This window comes from Corythoichthys intestinalis, chromosome 17 (genome assembly GCF_030265065.1).
Source record: "Corythoichthys intestinalis isolate RoL2023-P3 chromosome 17, ASM3026506v1, whole genome shotgun sequence".
NCBI classification, from domain to species: Eukaryota; Metazoa; Chordata; class Actinopteri; order Syngnathiformes; family Syngnathidae; genus Corythoichthys; species Corythoichthys intestinalis.
In genome coordinates this window covers 39849838-39866924 of record NC_080411.1, presented here as the reverse complement: position 1 = coordinate 39866924, position 17087 = coordinate 39849838, and the positions used below count along the sequence as shown (strand labels likewise).

Genomic DNA, 17087 nt, shown 5'->3' with positions numbered 1-17087 from the left:
CACTCATCAGTGATTGGGCACACACCTGAATTAAATTGTTTGGTAAAAATGGGTTTCAATTGCTCTTTAAGTCTCCTTAGGCAGAGGGTTCACTTACTTATTTTTCTCCTTCTGTCATTGTTTGCATGCTACCCTCATTAAAATATGAAAACCTATGTTTGGGTAGTTTTAGTTAAAGCAGACACTGTTTTTTACATCCGTGTGATTTTGACAAAGATCAGATCACATTTGATGGTGATTTTATGCAGGAATGTGAGAAATTCCAAAAGGTTAAGATACTTTTTCATACCACTGTATAATGTAATATTCCAAAAAAAAGAGTAAGGAAAACAATAATACACTCATGTAAAGCTGTCTGAACTCGAGGGGCAAATGAAAAGGAGGCTGGGATACACACATACACATACAGTAGAGGTCCCTCTTAGCCAGTTGGATGCCAGGAATGCTAGGCAATAGCCAATGGCCGAGCAGCTATAAGTATGTTACGTTCAGTAAACTCTGGGAGCTGTGAGCACCAGCCATTCTGTATTTTTGCCTTTTTTATCCTGAAATTTCTTTCTTAACAAGAGGCAATATTTTCCCGTTGAGGCGTGTCTTACCCTGAAAAATCTGTATGTAGAGACATTCATAAGTAGAGGTACCACCCCAGATAGCAGACAGACGTTAAATAAACATTGATTTTCCATCGAAATCATCAGTATAGCTGACATTGAAATTTTCAAAAATATACAATGTTGAATCAACATTGCAAATACTGATGACAGCTGACAGTGACGTTGAAACAACATTGTTCTATGGTGTGTCAGGCGATGGTTGGGTTAACATTGTTTTATAGTTGATGAAATATTCATGACAAATAGTTGATTTTTGATTGACTGGGAATTATGATATGATGAAAGTAATTATGGATGAGCGGGAGCTATGGTCAAAAAATAGTTGTGTTTGTGGGTGAGCGGGATGACAGCGTATCACCTCAAACGAACTCCACTGGAAATGCCTCATTTAAGGATAGCCATATTTAAAGGTAAGTCTGTTGCTTTTCTTCAGAGCTTTTATTAGCAATGATGTCTTACGGTAGAATAAACCGCGCTTGTCATCAAAGTTGTATATAAAACGTTTGCCTGACACAATGTGACAAAGTTGCCGAAATTGTAAGACACGGGTTGTGATAGGCATACAAGCGAAGATCCTACTTAGCCTGATTGTTAGCTAAGTAGAACTCTGTTCAGGCAAACATAAATCTATTTCCAATTAAAGCGCTAAAATCACTAGATATGACACTATCGAGCCTTGTCGAAATTAATTTATTGAACACCAAGACAGTTTGGTCATTTTTTCACCGTAGCTAGCTAACTAGCTTGCTCCGTTCCCATATGTAGCCCTAATTTGGTGTGAGATTTGTTGAGAAACTCACTTCACCACAAAATACTGAAGTATGTTAAACTAACCCATGGCAGCTGTTTGAATTCCTTGATATGAATTAACTGTGAACGTCGTTTTTTGTGTATTTTTCAGATTCACTGAAGAGGCAGATAGGGATGGCCGCGTCACAATATGCATTTGCCGCTGTTGTGCAGAAGTGGTAAATGGTCAGTACTCATATAGCGCATTTATCTGCATGGTTACCATGCCCAAAGCGTTTTACATTAGCACACATTTACCCATTCACGCACACATTCACACACACCAATGGGGCTGCTGCCATGCAAGGTGCTGTCAACCCATTGGAGGCAAATCAGGGTTCACTGCCTTGCCCAAGGGCACTTCGAAAGTGGGCAGTCGTAGCCGGGAATCGAACCACTGACCCTTTAGTCCAAGGGACGCAGTTGGTAGCTGGTGGCTATGTAATGCCCCAAACCGCGTTAATGGCAAAGTTTTGCAGCAAAGCTCGTCAGACTGAGGAGGAGGCATGAGTTTGAAAAATAACTTTACTGAGTGTTAGCTAAGTTTTCTATTGTTGTGATTGAATTGAAAATAATTTGAAATCTAGCCAAGTTTTTAGTTTTATTGTTTTATTATTAAATTATTTATTTTATGTATACTGTGTACATATATATATGTATGTATGTATGTATGTATATATATATATATATATATGTATATATGTATGTATATGTATATATGTATGTATATGTATATATGTATATGTGTGTGTATATATATATATGTATATATGTATGTATATGTATATATGTATGTATATGTATATATGTATATGTGTATATATATATATATATATATATATATATATATATATATATATATGTATATATAATATATATATAAATATAGGCATAGTGTACAGTAACATCTGTGCTGAGTACGGACTGGAGACCCCAGAATCAAGGTGGTCGAGAACAACCGAGCCAAGATCCTGTGGGACTTCCAGATCCAGACAGACAAACTGGTGATGGCCAGCCAGCCTGACATAGTGGTGGTGGATAAACATCAGAAGACAGCAGTAGTGATAGATGTAGCAATCCCGAGCGATAGCAACATCAGGAAAAAAGAACATGAAAAGCTGGAGAAATATCAAGGGTTGAAGGAAGAGTTGGAGAAAATGTGGGGAGTGAAGGCAAGAGTGGTGCCAGTAGTGATCGGGACACTAGGGGCAGTAACCCCCAAGCTGGGTGCATGGCTCCAACAGATACCAGGAACAACGTCCGATGTTTCCATTCAGAAGAGCGCAATCCTAGGGACAGCTAAGATCCTGCGCAGGACCCTCAAGCTCCCAGGCCTCTGGTAGAGGGCCCGAGCTTGAAAGGAGAGACCATACCGCCCGGGTGGGCGAGATGACGATTTTTTTTTTTTTTCGTTCATGTATAATATTTTATTCGTCAGTCTAGCTGTTTCTTCTGTCTGTAAATAAACCAGGACCTCTAAACATGGGCATATTTGAAAGCATTAATACCACCATGGTTAAAAATGAAGGAAAACAACATTGATTCAGTGTTGTTCCAATATTAATAATAATCGAAATTAGGTTTGGGTTTTGTAAGGATTTCAACGTTGGAACAACATTAATCGAAGGTGCAAAAGTGATGACAAATCAACGTCGGGTATCAGCGTTTTCAATGATGATTGACAGCGGAATGTTGATTCAACATCATTTCAATGTCTGCTATCTGGGACCGTATTAAAAAAAATCTGGCATATTTTATGAAAGCACTTATATTTGTCTATATTTTGTTGTTGATGGTTGCTAGGTGGTCAATGAACTTTTACCTACACCTAAAAAATTGTTAATATGAGCCAAAACACCCACACATTTCAGCCTTTCTATAAATGCTAAAAAATATGTGACGTTAAGCTATCAATGAAATTTCCAAAGCGAGGAAAAGCTTTATCTACAGTGAAAAAAGAATAAACATAGAAAGGGAGTTGATGTATTCAAAAATTTTATTTGTTCTTTAAAAACATAGTTTTTCATTCATTTGACATGGTAAACACATTTTGTTGTTACATATATCGTGTATTCATCTTTTCTTTCGTAGCTTTGTTTTTTAGTTTTGTTGAACCCTTTGAGTCAAAAGTTAAGTTACTAATGTTAAAGTTTTCCCCCCCATTATATTTGATCACCCATGCTCTAAAGTGAAATCTTTAGTGAACAGGTATATGTCATTATTTTTTCAGTATTTATCTTATTTCTTGTCATTGTTGAATTTCTAAAGTGAAACCTTTAGAGAATTAAGACAATTCTGGAAAGTGGGAAACATTCTGGCCGATGGCAACTGTTGTCATGTTGCTCAGCCAATTAAGAGGCCATCCTTAAAAAGTCTCTTTTTAAGAAGTCCTCTTCCTCAGCACCGCTTCTTCTCCTGCTGCGCATGCTTCTTCGAGCCACATGTGCTGCGTGAGACACGACACGCACACGTTGCTTCTCCTTCCTCTCCAAACCTCATCCGCACAAAGAATGAGGGTCGATGTGTCGCTCTTGAGGCATACCTGACCTCATTCACACAAAGAATGAGAGTCATCTTGGCATGGACGGGACAAGAGACGACAGTGCACGGGGGCCCCTCGGGCCGGCGCCGTGCTGCCTGGATTGAGAATCCTCCTCAGGAGTATCCAGGGATGAGCCGAGACAGCTTCATCCTGTCCATCAGGATGAGCGTTAGATGAGAAGCTTCACAAAGAGTGGCTCAATTTCGCATCAGCGTCCAGGGAGGCTGATCTCGGGAACCCAGTCGTTCAGAAGACGACTCTCCTCACAGAACAGGTGCAGTTTCTCCAAAGAGGGGTCCTCCCAAGCCCCTTCAGCTGGGTTCTGTTCATCAGAAAGATAGCCAAGAATTTAGTCACAAGCACACAGAAAAAAAAGATCATCCCGTATGAACGTACCGTGATGAGGACACAGTGAGCGTCTTCGAGCGGCTTCGACTTGTCAGCAACAAACTCAGCCAGGCGCTGCATGTCACTCACTCTTACGATGCTGATGTCGTTGTCGAAGCAGAAAGACTGGATGAGGGTGAAGTGGATCTGTAGAGCGATATCATACTCAAAATCGTCATCCATGGCTAGTACGCAGAAGGACACGCTGTCTGGATCACTGTGAAAGAAGAGAGGAAATACATGGTTAGTGGCTGCAACATTTTGTTGATGATAAAAGTTATACTGAAGTGTACTATAACTTACTCAGTCATTATTTTGGCACTCTCATAGACTCCAACAGTGAGTCGATCCTCACTCTGAGCAGCGAGCAAAGCTTCCTTGAGGGATTTTCCAGGAGACTGCATAGTGAGCTTGTATTGCAAATGGATCATTTGATGGTAAGCTATTTGTGCTGCCCTCAAAGTCTAGGCCACATTTTATACTAATGTCCTGGCACACGCTCACTCTCTGATTGGCTCTTTCATGCACAATGGCTACAACAGGCCTGCTGTCCTCAGCCAACCCTTGGGGACGCGTGCCTTTAGAAGTCTTCCAAAGTCAGTGAAGCAGCCTTTGAATGAAAGGATCAGATGGAGAGACTTTCTGACCTTTTGATGATTTGGAATAATGAAACCACACAAGAAGGACACACTTCTGTCAAAGTTCTGACAAAAATAAACATGTCCAGCTTGTGAATGTTTGAATGTGTTTGTGGACATTTCAGAATGGCCCATCTTTTATAATATCAGCCTTAAAAACGTATTCTTAGAGAAATAATGGAAATAATATGCAGTATATTTAAGGGAAAAAAATGTAACAAGGAAAAAGTACAAATTAATGAAAATAACTTGAAAACTCAATGATGAAGGTATAATGTGAAAATGAGTCATATTAACTCCCTCACCGCTAAAGATCGTTTCAACGCCACTGACGGTGATAGATGTTTCATGAATTTTGACTGGAAAAAGGCGCAACTGACTATAAGCCGCCACCCCCAAAATTTGACACGAAAATGACATTTGTTCATAGATAAGCCACACTGGCATATAAACCGCAGCTGTCCTCACTGTAATATGGAATATTTACACCAAAAGACATTATCTGGCAACACTTTATTTGACAACGGCATCATATGACTGTCATAAGACCAAATGAACCACCATTAAGCTTTCAACCAATCCGCTGCACAGCTTCATTGCTTCAATAAGCTTCAATTGGCAATCACTGCTCCCTCGGAGGAGACAGCCAACCTCTGCTGCCACTTGCTGTCAACACTGTTGTTGTCCAACATGCTTCCAAGCATGCATAGCAGCACTACAGATGTAAAAAACAATCAAAATTCATGTTCTGTGCTAATTAGTTCTTCACTTACTGTTCCAGTTGTTTCATTATTTGCTTGTTATGGTATTTGGTAACACATTATTTGACAGTGACGTCATAAGACTGTCATTAGACAATCATAATTATGACATGACACTGTCATGAGCATTCATGAATATTTAAAACAGATGTGTCATCCAGCGAATGATCTCACTTTTGAATGGATGTAAAATATCCGAGGTGCCGAATGACACTTAATGACATCTGTCATAAGCATTCAGTAACGCCCATGATAGTGTCATGTCATAATTATGGCGGGCTTATGACGCAGCTGTCAAATAAAGTGTTACCTATTAACCCAAATAAATCAACAAATAAGCCACACTGTACGATAAGCCGCAGGATTCAAAATGAAGGAAAAAAGTAGCGGCTTATAGTCCGACAATTACGGTAGCTATATTAGCCTAGTATCAAAATAACTAATTTAGCTACAAATACATAATGAGCCATTATGATTACTGCACCTGAAAGCCTTCACCAAAAGTTTATAATCCAATGTGCCTTGTATATATACAGATCAATAATTGGTAAATCATTCCATTTGGCTCATCCCCATCTAGTGGGTGCATAACGCAACGCCAACCACTACTACTACTACTGCTACTACTACTACGACTACTACTACTGTGCCTTGTAATGCAATGCGCCCTATGCATGAAAACGAATTTAAAAAAGGCCATTCATTGAAGGTGCGCCTTAAACTCCAATGCACCTTATAACGGGGAAAATACGGTAAATATGCATTTTTTTCTGCAGTTTTTCATTACGATATTAACGAATTAGAAGAACGTTTGTTGTTTGAAACCATATTAAAATTAAAAATATATTTCCCTCCCCCATCTTTTGCTATTTTCAAACATTTTTGAAAACGCTCCAGGTAGCCACTAGGGCAGCCCTAAAGAGCCGCGTGCGGCTCTAGAGTTGCGAGTTGCTGACCCCCAGTCTAAGTGAATTCCTGTTCAAATTTCTTCGAGATTTCAAATTTATTACAAATAATTTTGATTTTTGCTGTTGATTTTTACGTTGGTAAATGAAATTAAACTCATTTCGTTTTCACACTTCTTTGCTGCATGTCTATATTCTCATTTTATTGTCGCATCACATACTTTTTTCATGTCGTAAAATGACGCAATTATTTTTTTTTTTTTTTTTTATTAGCTACGCAGTTTACGCTGTCTGTAGGTCTGTTATACTTCCTCTTACCAAGTGCCAGTCAATCTTCCATTGAGCAAACCGATTTCTCCTCCCGCTAGATAGAGGGGTAGCAGTTGAAAGAAATGGAATGAAGCCTGAAAATTGAGGGCAGTCCAAAACCTGGTCTAAAACACCACTTTGCCAAGATTTAGTCAGCGTACAAAATAGGGCTCTGCGTTTCTTAACCTTCACCAAACCCCTGAGGCTTACTCCCCGAAGAATCACTGATCTAGAATTATCAGATTACAGTGATCCCTCACTACTTTGCGCTTCAAATTTAAGATTTTTTTCAATTGAAAAAAAAAATACAGTGCTTTATTTGAAAATGTTAAGATATACAGTATGCATATATTCATGTACAAATCATTGTTTTATTTTATATATATATCTCATTATTATATAATTATATCATAATTATTCCATTTGCAATGCTTAAAAAACATTTATAAAAACATATATATAAGGTTTTTTTTGTTTATTTGTTTTAATTATATTTTGTGGAGGGAAAAACATACATACTTCTTATACGTACAATGGGGCAAATAAGTATTTAGTCAACCACCAATTGTGCAAGTTCTCCTACTTTAAAAGATTAGAGAGGCCTGTAATTGTCAACATGGGTAAACCTCAACCAAAAAAAAAACTGAAAATCACATTGTTTGATTTTTAAAGAATTTATTTCCATGTTAGAGTGGAAAATAAGTATTTGGTCACCTACAAAAAAAGCAAGATTTCTGGCTGTCAAAGAGGTCTAACTTCTTCTAACGAGGTCTAACGAGGCTCCATTCCTCCTTTATTACACTTACCTGTATTAATGGCACCTGTTTTAACTCATTATCTGTATAAAAGACACCTGTCCACAACCTCAGTCAGTCACACTCCAAACTCCACTATTGCCAAGACCAAAGAGCTGTCGAAGGACACCAGAGACAAAATTGCAGACCTGCACCTGTCTGGGAAGACTGAATCTGCAATAGGTAAAACGCTTGGTGTAAAGAAATCAACTTTGGGAGCAATTATTAGAAAATGGAAGACATACAAGACCACTGATAATCTCCCTCAATCTGGGGCTCCATGCAAGATCTCACCCCGTGGCGTCAAAATGATAACAAGAATGGTGAGCAAAAATCCCAGAACCACACGGGGGGACCTAGTGAATGACCTAGAGAGAGCTGGGACCACAGTAACAAAGGCTACTATCAGTAACACAATGCGCCGCCAGGGACTCAAATCCGGCACTGCTAGACGTGTCCCCCTGCTGAAGCCAGTACACGTCCAGGTTGTCTGCGGTTCGCTAGAGAGCATTTGGATGATCCAGAAGAGGACTGGGAGAATGTGTTATGGTCAGATGAAACCAAAATAGAACTTTTTGGTAGAAACACAGTTTCTCGTGTTTGGAGGAGAAAGAATACTGAATTGCATCCGAAGAACACCATATCCACTGTGAAGCATGGGGTTGGAAACATCATGCTTTGGGGCTGTTTTTCTGCAAAGGGACCAGGACGACTGATCTGTGGAAAGGAAAGAACGAATGGGGCCATGTATCGAGAGATTTTGAGTGAAAATCTCCTTCCAACAGTAAGGGCATTGACAATGAGACGTGGCTGGGTCTTTCAGCATGACAATGATCCCAAACAGACAGCCAGGGCAACATAGCAGTGGCTTCGTAAGAAGCATTTCAAGGTCCTGGAGTGGCCTAGCCAGTCTCCAGATCTCAACCCCATAGAAAATCTGTGGAGGGAGTTGAAAGTCTGTGTTGCCCAATGACAGCCCCAAAACATCACTGCTCTAGAGGAGATCTGCATGGAGGAATGGGCCAAAATACCAACAACAATGTGTGAAAAGCTTGTGAAGAGTTACAGAAAACGTTTGGCCTCCGTTATTGCCAACAAAGGGTACATAACAAAGTATTGAGATGAACTTTTGGTATTGTCCAAATACTTAATAAATTCTTTAAAAATCAAACAATGTGATTTTCTTGGTTTTTCCCCACATTCTGTCTCTCATGGTTGAGGTTTACCCATGTTAACAATTACAGGCCTCTCTAATATTTTCAAGTGGGAGAACTTGCACAATTAGTGGTTGACTAAAAATGTATTTGGCCCACTGTATGTGTCTCTTTCCAATGCTGTCAAATCTGAATAAATACATTGAACACACCAAAAAAAAAGTTATTATTATTATTATTATTTTTAATATAAATGCGCTCTACCTCTACTTCACGGATTTGACATTTTCGGCAGGGGGTAGTACTGGTCCCCATTAACAGCGAAAAATGAGGGCTCCCTGCATCGTAATTTTTGGACTATAAGCCACTACTTTGTTCCCTCATTTTGAATCTTGCGGGTATAGTCCAGTGCGGCTCATGTGGGTTAATAACTATAGATATACTATAAATATACTAATAAATATAGTAGCACTTTATTTGACAGTGCCGTCATAAGACTGTCATAATTATGACATGACACTGTCATGAGCATTAATAAATGCTTATGACGGATGTCATTAAGTGTCATTCGACAAATGTTGTCACTTACTCCATTTATATCCAGCTCGGACCATTTACATCCATTCAAAAGTGAGATAACACATAATTTTCCAGATAACACTAAATGACATCTGTCATATGTTCATGACAGTGTCATGTCATAATTATCACTGTCATATCTTACAGTGGCGCGGAAGTGGGGTGCTGAGGGTACTGTAGCACCCCCTGTTTGTTTGATTTGTTTGTTTGGTAAAAATAATAAAAAATAAAAATAAAACATATTGAAACAATAGCGTATTTAACTTTGGTGATTAAATATATACTGTATGTTGAAAAAGTTTTTTGTTTGTTTGTTAATAACATGGTTACCACCTGACACCTTGCTTGCTACCAGGTCACGTTGAGTAAAGCCTGAGTTATGTTTCTGCTTTGCGGTGACGGCTTAGCGACAATGTAGACCCTACAGCATCAATGAGCATTCGATAGTCCTGCAGCAAGGGAACGTGTTATTTTGTAATCCACCACCAAGCCACTAGAGGGGTGTTGCGTTGTGTTTGTGCGGTTTTGGGACACTCTTGTCAAATTCCTTGAGTTTTCTTCTGGTAAGACAACAATGGCAACGGAGATGGAATGTATGAATGTGGATCTTCAGCTCATCAACATTGAACAACAAATGTTGATCATACAAATGTTGAAATGCGGCAATGCAGAAGACGGTTGCGGAGGTGGTCTGTCCGACTGTTGATGCTGCACAGAGACTGGTAGTCACATCACGAATTCCATCATTGGGTGGAAGCCAGCAAGCTGCATTGTCCAGCGCTTTGTCCGATTTCTTTGCTGTGTCCTACAACCAGCCAGTGAAAAGCCATAGCAGATTTCTGGTGGCTATGGAACTTCCCAAACTGCGTTGGAAGCCTTGATGCTAAACACGTTATCATAAAAGCAACGAGGCACTTTCAATCAGTGATGATGTATCAAGTGTGTGAACTGTCTTTTGTTGAAAATTAAACATCAAAACAACTTTCAACCCCAAACCTGTGCTTTATTCCTCATATACTTGAAGTGTAAAATGTAAATAAGTCACAGACTCACAGCGAACATATGTAAACAATAAATGATAAAGTGCACCAACCAAAAATACGACATAAAGTGATAAAAAAGCTGGCAGGTTTTGGCGGGCTGGGTGGCCATTCGCTTCCGAATACGCAACCGAGACATTACTGCATATCCATAGTGCCATCCTAGATAAAAATGGACTTTAAGCCAATGATGAAGAAGTTCATAGACAAAACATCAGAAAGGAAATCTACCTTTAATGTCCTCAAATAGGTAAGACATGCTTACATTGTAGCCATATTATTGCTTGTTGTTGCTGTTGAGCTGTCGTCGTGCAGAGCTTTGTTGGATATTCGTCTTCAATTTATTTTAGTGCTGTGAAAAGGGGGTGCTAAGCTAAGGCTCATCGGACCTTATAGTTTTCAAATGTCTCTGTGTGTCATTGCACTGTCTAGCAATGCAGATTTGCATTATAATACACAGGCCCTTTTATTTCCAATACAAAAACTCCAACACGCACTGTAGGCGAAATAGAATGCTGTCTTTGTTGTAGCCTAGTAGTAGTATGTAAACTATATAGCATGCGTGTGTACTGCCATTGAGCACGCTATGTATGGAGGAAACACAAGAGCATGACAAATTTGGACCAAAACGGCTGTTTTAGGATAGGAAAAACAATGTATATGCTCAGCACACCCTGCTGTGAGTGACTTCCAACGGCGCTGCCAAATAAAGTGTTACAGGTGAATATCGTTTGGTGTATATATCCCATAATACAGTGAGGAGCTGCGACTTTTAGTCCAGTGCGGCTTATTTTTGAACAAATGCCATTTTTGTGTCAAATTTTGTGGGTGGCGGTTTATAGTCAGGTGCGCCTTATTGTCCGAAAATTTCGGTAATTCCAAAAAATTTGCTTACTCACAAATTTAATTGACAAATCTATCAATTTAATCAATATATCACGAAATTGTTTGCTGGATTATTCTATTTACTCGTTCCTTTATCATGTTTCAGTACCATTGACGGCATTACATCCAATCCATTTTTCTTGGGACATCGGCTATTGACTGTGTTAGAATTCTTAGATTGATCGCAAGCATTAGGGACAAAAGGAGTTGAACGATTGATCAATTACTCCACCATTAACTCAATTTGTGAAAATCATCATGTTTCAGTGCTAGTAGATTGCACCATTCATGATATGCTGAGAAATTATCTCAGAACTTTTGATCGCATGCAGGTGTTTCTTTAAAGATCTACTACAATTTGTGTGCGTATAAACGCCACTATGTATTTTATGTAAACAAGTGACAACTTGTACAGAAAGTTAAGTCCCCTAAACTCCAGAATTGGGACATTTCAACTTTGCATTTGGTATTTTAAACACTTAAATTTATTATCCTTCTCATAATTGCAATGTTGATGACATGCAAGCAAACCACGTGGAGTCAAGAGTCGGACTTTTACAACTTCTGAGGACATGCTTGCATGTATAAGTTAAATGCAGCGGCACGCGCCACTCACTAGTTTGCATAAGTATAAAAGAGCGACTTCACTCGAGGCGCGTGGCATCTGGAGATACCTTCTACTCTTATCTCTCTGTCTGCATCCATCACCATGACGACCGAAGGGCGCCATCTGTCCCCCTTGGGAAGGTGAGGGGAGGGTGCACAAAGGCAGTCGGGCCAGCACCTGCTGCGCGCGTGGGCTGCACACGAGGAAGATCTTTACATTCATTCATTCGTGGATTTAATTGTCAGACAAAACATAAGGAATAAATAAGTAAAACTTAGTTCAGGCAAACTAAATTATTATTATACGATATTATCTCCCAGCCCCCAATGTTAGTCTCGGCAATGTTAAAATGTTTCAGTCAAATTATTTTTTTTTCCACTTTAATCCATGATATCTTCTTGAATTACATGATATGAAAAGTGAATATTCTTCAGATTCACTGAAGCTCGTCAGAGTGCGGAGAAGGCTTAAATTTAAAATAACTTCATTAACGCTCAGTAAACTTTTCTGTTGTGATTTAATTAAAAATAAAAGAAAGTTTTTATTTATTTTTATTTATTTATTTATATTGTTGGTTTGTTTTTGTTTGTTTATTTATTTATTTATTTATTATTATATTATTTGATATTTTTAGAAATGTGTTATTAAATATTTGTATATTTTATTAGTCAGCTTTTCGCTGTTTCCTAATATATCGTTGGTTTATTTGTTGTTATATATTTTTTATTAGTATAGTATTTATTTGATACGATCTTTTTAAATGTGTTATTTATATATTTGTATAATATTTTATTAGTCAGCTTTTCGCTGTTTCTCCTGTCTGTAAATAAAGCAGGACCTGTATAGGCATATTTGAAAGCGTTAATAGCGTCATGGTTGAAAATGAAGGAAAACATAATTGTTCCAATATTATTAACAATCGAAATAACGTTTCGGGCTTTTTTTTTTTTTTTTTTTTAAGGATTTCAACGTTGGGAGAAACATTAAGCGAGGTTGCAAAAGTGATGACAAATCAACATTGGGTGTCAACATTAATTCAACGTTGTTCCGATATAAATAATAACTGAAATAACGTGCAGATTTTTTAAGGATTTCAACGCTGAATTAAACGCTAAATAGGGTGACCTCCCCAGGAGTTTTCATATAGTTGATTCATACTTGTAGACTCCAATGAGGGTGGGGGTTGCTGTATCGCAGCGGGTCACCAGAGATGTATTGAGGCTCATCCTCGAACCAACACCTGTCGCGTGACTGCTGGCCTGCCGGGAGGCCTTGAGAGACAGATGTGTTGCAGCCACAAAGGATCGTATCGATTTGCACGCGCCTGCCCCAAGGCTATATATCCATAACGTGTAAATCATGAAATAGCTCCAGTTAGCCTCAAGTTGGAACCTGCGTGGTGCACTACGAGCGCAAACATGCGGGACCGCAACTGAAAACTGCAAGTTTGCAAGTAAACACTTTTTGTTGCTGCAATAATGTCTTGATAAGCGATTGTTGTCGCACAAAACAGCCCCTAAACATTCTTTTTGTATGTTTACAAGCACGCACTGCAGATGATTTTATCAGCGTTTGCAGTTAGCTTTTCATTGTGGAGGTTTGTAGCGCAAAACGACTGAGCTCTTTGGCATTCAAATTTAATCAAAAACTCAGACAGCAGCACATGCAAAGTTGTGGACAAAAGATGGGTGCGCAGGCCTCCAGGGTCAGGGTTGACCTGGGTTTAGTAGTGTGGGGGCTCATAGCGACACTTCTCCATCTGCCGTTTTGCCTTCGGTTGAACAATAGAGGGAATCAATCAGGTTAAACCTGATTTCTGCACCACTTTTTTCACCACAGCATCACTCTCTATTTAGCACGCGCAAATTAAAAAAAGAGCAATGAAAAGGTAGATGCAATAAACTAATGCTCACTCGAATTTGATGCAGTATTGTCCAAAAAACATGAATTTAATTATAATCAAATCAGTACTTGCCGAATTAGTCACAAATGACCAAAATGCAGAAAAGTGCAAAATATATATTAAAAGTTATCAAATAAAAGTAGTCCCTAGGCGTCCCCCACAGTAATTAAATAAAAAGCATGCATGGATTTTCGTGGACAGCTGATGGTCACGTGGTCTACGTGACCCCTGCAGCAGCACGCACAACGTTCTGGCACGCGCTGCTCATTTGCATTTGTATGGACGCCGTGATAATAGAGGGCTTTTCTGCACAATAGGGTTGTTTTACGGCCAGGCCAGCCCCTAGTCCACACTCCACAGATGGCATCGTCCACCTGCCCTTTCCTCTGCATGGGGAGTCGGGGCAGTTTGCACTTTCTCTATGCATGCTGCTATCAACATCCAAAATAAATGTTTTTTTTAAAATCCGCAAAACAACTGCCAAAACTTCGTTTGTGCATTTTTGCGTTTAAATGTGGCTGCAACATTCTTTATTCTTTGTAGTTGTGCAAGAATAGGCGTAATCTTAATTCCACATAGACCTCACACCACCCAAGTCACGTGCTCAGTCTTTTGAAAGTTGCACAAAAGAAGCAGCGCACTTTTGTGTGTGCGTAAATTAGGCTATTTTTAGATTCAAGCCAGGCTGCTTCATCCCAAAGGGAGGGCGTGCGTGGCTCGATGACCTCCATCAATCTGCCACGAGCCAGAAGTGTGACAATAGTATTATCATACCAATACATGCTGGGGCTGCAGCCAATCAGGGAGCAGCTCTTTCAAAGCCTTGCACGAGCTGTTCTGTATAAAAGAGAGGAGTCCCTCCCCGGAGTGCATCCTGCTCTTTCTGCAGACTGACTCAACACAGCCTTTCTTATCTACCTGTGGCTCTAAGGAAACTCATCTTCATCATGACTCTTGAAGAGGTTCTAACCCAGAAATCGACCGAGCGTGCTCAATGCACTGGCAAAGCCCTGGAAGAGGTGCTGGTGACCGCTATGGACAACGACTCCCTCACCGTGGGCGTTTACGAGTGCGCAAAAGTGATGAATCTGTAAGTATTGCACTTAAGATGACCCAACTTGTTATTGTTGTTATTCAATATCTAACGACTGGGTTTCCTCTCTGCTTTCACAGTGATCCAGACAGTGTGTCCTTTTGCGTGTTGGCTGTGGATGAGGATTTTGAGTGTGACATTGCTCTGCAAATCCACTTCACCCTCATCCAGTCCTTCTGCTTCGACAACGACATCAGCATCGTAAGAGTCAGCGATATGCAGCGTCTGGCTGAGATTGTTGCTGACAAGTCGAAGCAGCTCGAAGATGCTCACTGTGTCCTCATCACGGTAAGTTCATTTTAGGACTGCAGCTGTCGATTATTTTAGAAGTCGATTAATCAGTGAACTAGTTAGTTCGAATAATCGAGTAATCGGATGAGGAACACGAAAAATTAAAATACCCGAGCCGAGCCAGTATATATATATATATATATATATATATATATATATATATATATATATATATATATATATAAAGGATCTATGTACAACAAAACAACAATTGCCTAACTAACATGGTAAAAGTCCGCTAGCTTAAATGCTACAAAACTCTTTTTTTAATTTTATTTTTTATAATGCTCTTAACAAATGGTTCAGACACATATTCTCACAAAAAACGGCTAAATATACCTATAAACTAAAATACGAATGCATTAAAAAAAAAATATGAGCGCAAACAAAAAATTGGCTTATGTTGGTCATAAAAAAGAGCAGCCATGTTAAATTAGGTAGACTGGAGGGCAGTGTATCCACCTAAATCAATAAAACTGAATGTGCACACTTTCAAAATAAACCATGACAACACCACTTTAATTAAACTAATACTCGAAGCAGCAAAATTGAATTTGAATCTTTTTTTCTAATTGAATACTCGAGTTAATCGATTAATCGTTGCAGAACTAGTTCGTATGGAATGATCATTTTTGTTAGTGTGAAAGGGGCGTACTGAGCCTGTGACTAAATTCTTGGCTATCTTTCTGATGAACAGAACCCAGCTGAAGGGGCTTGGGAGGACCCCTCTTTGGAGAAACTGCACCTGTTCTGTGAGGAGAGTCGTCATCAGAACGACTGGGTTCCCGAGATCAGCCTCCCTGGACGCTGATGCAAAATTGAGCTCCTCTTTGTGAAGCTTTTCATCTAACGCTCATCCTGATGGACAGGATGAAGCTGTCTCAGCCCATCCCTGGATACTCCTGAGGAGGATTCTCAATCCAGGCAGCACGGCGCCGGCCCGAGGGGCCCTCGTGCACTGTCGTCTCTTGTCCCGTCCATGCCAAGATGACTCTCATTCTTTGTGTGAATGAGGTCAGGTATGCCTCAAGAGTGACACATCGACCCTCATTCTTTGTGCGGATGAGGTTTGGAGAGGAAGGAGAAGCGACGTGTGCAGCACACGTCGCTAATTGAAGCACGCGCAGCAGGAGAAGAAGCGGTGCTGAGGAAGAGGACTTCTTAAAAAGAGACTTTTTAAAGATGGCCTCTTAATTGGCGAAGCAACAAGACAACAGTTGCCATCAGCCAAAATGTTTCCCACTTTCCAGAATTGTCTTAATTCTCTAAAGGTTTCACTTTAGAAGTTTAAAATGACAACAACATAAGCTAAATATATATTTAAAAAAAAAAAACACACACACAAAAACAATGCCTGTTCAGTAAAGGTTTTACTTTAGAATATGGCTGGATTAAATTAAATTAAGGTTACAAGTATAAAAGAATTGTACTCAAGAATATGTAATTTTGAAAAAGAAATCTAAAAAAAAAAAACATTTTAGCAAAAATTCAAGTGGAAAGTCTTAATAAAAAAAGTCATAATAAAATTCTGTCTCAGTGTTTTCACTTGCTCTTAAGGATATACCTGTTTGAATATAGTTGCAATAAGGTTTAGAGAAAGGGGTGTGTGGAACTTGTCTGAACAAAAGTTTCAAACTCAAAGGGGGGCTGTAGTGTGTCATCTGCTCACTGTTGTCCCCCTGTAGCACAAGACAGAAAAAACGCCCCCCTCCCAGACCCCTCGTCTAATCTGCATGTGAAAAACATAAGACACAATAGCACAGCTCCGGGCCTGTCAGCTCCAGCGGCCCGGACAG

General features: G+C 39.5%; 2 protein-coding genes across 2 annotated transcripts; one reads left to right on the top strand and one right to left on the bottom strand.

The window, feature by feature from the left end:
• Positions 1-1542: 1542 nt before the first annotated feature.
• On the top strand, positions 1543-16778 carry gadd45gb.1 (growth arrest and DNA-damage-inducible, gamma b, tandem duplicate 1). The gene is made up of 6 exons (XM_057819584.1): positions 1543-1589; positions 4454-4575; positions 4663-4769; positions 14839-14997; positions 15081-15288; positions 15989-16778. The coding sequence occupies exons 4-6, from the start codon at positions 14855-14857 to the stop codon at positions 16100-16102; spliced, it is 465 nt and encodes a 154-aa protein (XP_057675567.1). The 5' UTR covers positions 1543-1589; positions 4454-4575; positions 4663-4769; positions 14839-14854; the 3' UTR covers positions 16103-16778.
• Positions 4128-11546, bottom strand: LOC130905850 (growth arrest and DNA damage-inducible protein GADD45 gamma-like). The gene is made up of 4 exons (XM_057819585.1): positions 11517-11546; positions 4636-4742; positions 4342-4549; positions 4128-4267 (listed from the first exon to the last, which is right to left on the bottom strand). Exons 1-4 carry the CDS (start codon positions 11544-11546, stop codon positions 4154-4156), a joined length of 459 nt encoding a protein of 152 aa, XP_057675568.1. The 3' UTR covers positions 4128-4153.
• Positions 16779-17087: the final 309 nt, after the last annotated feature.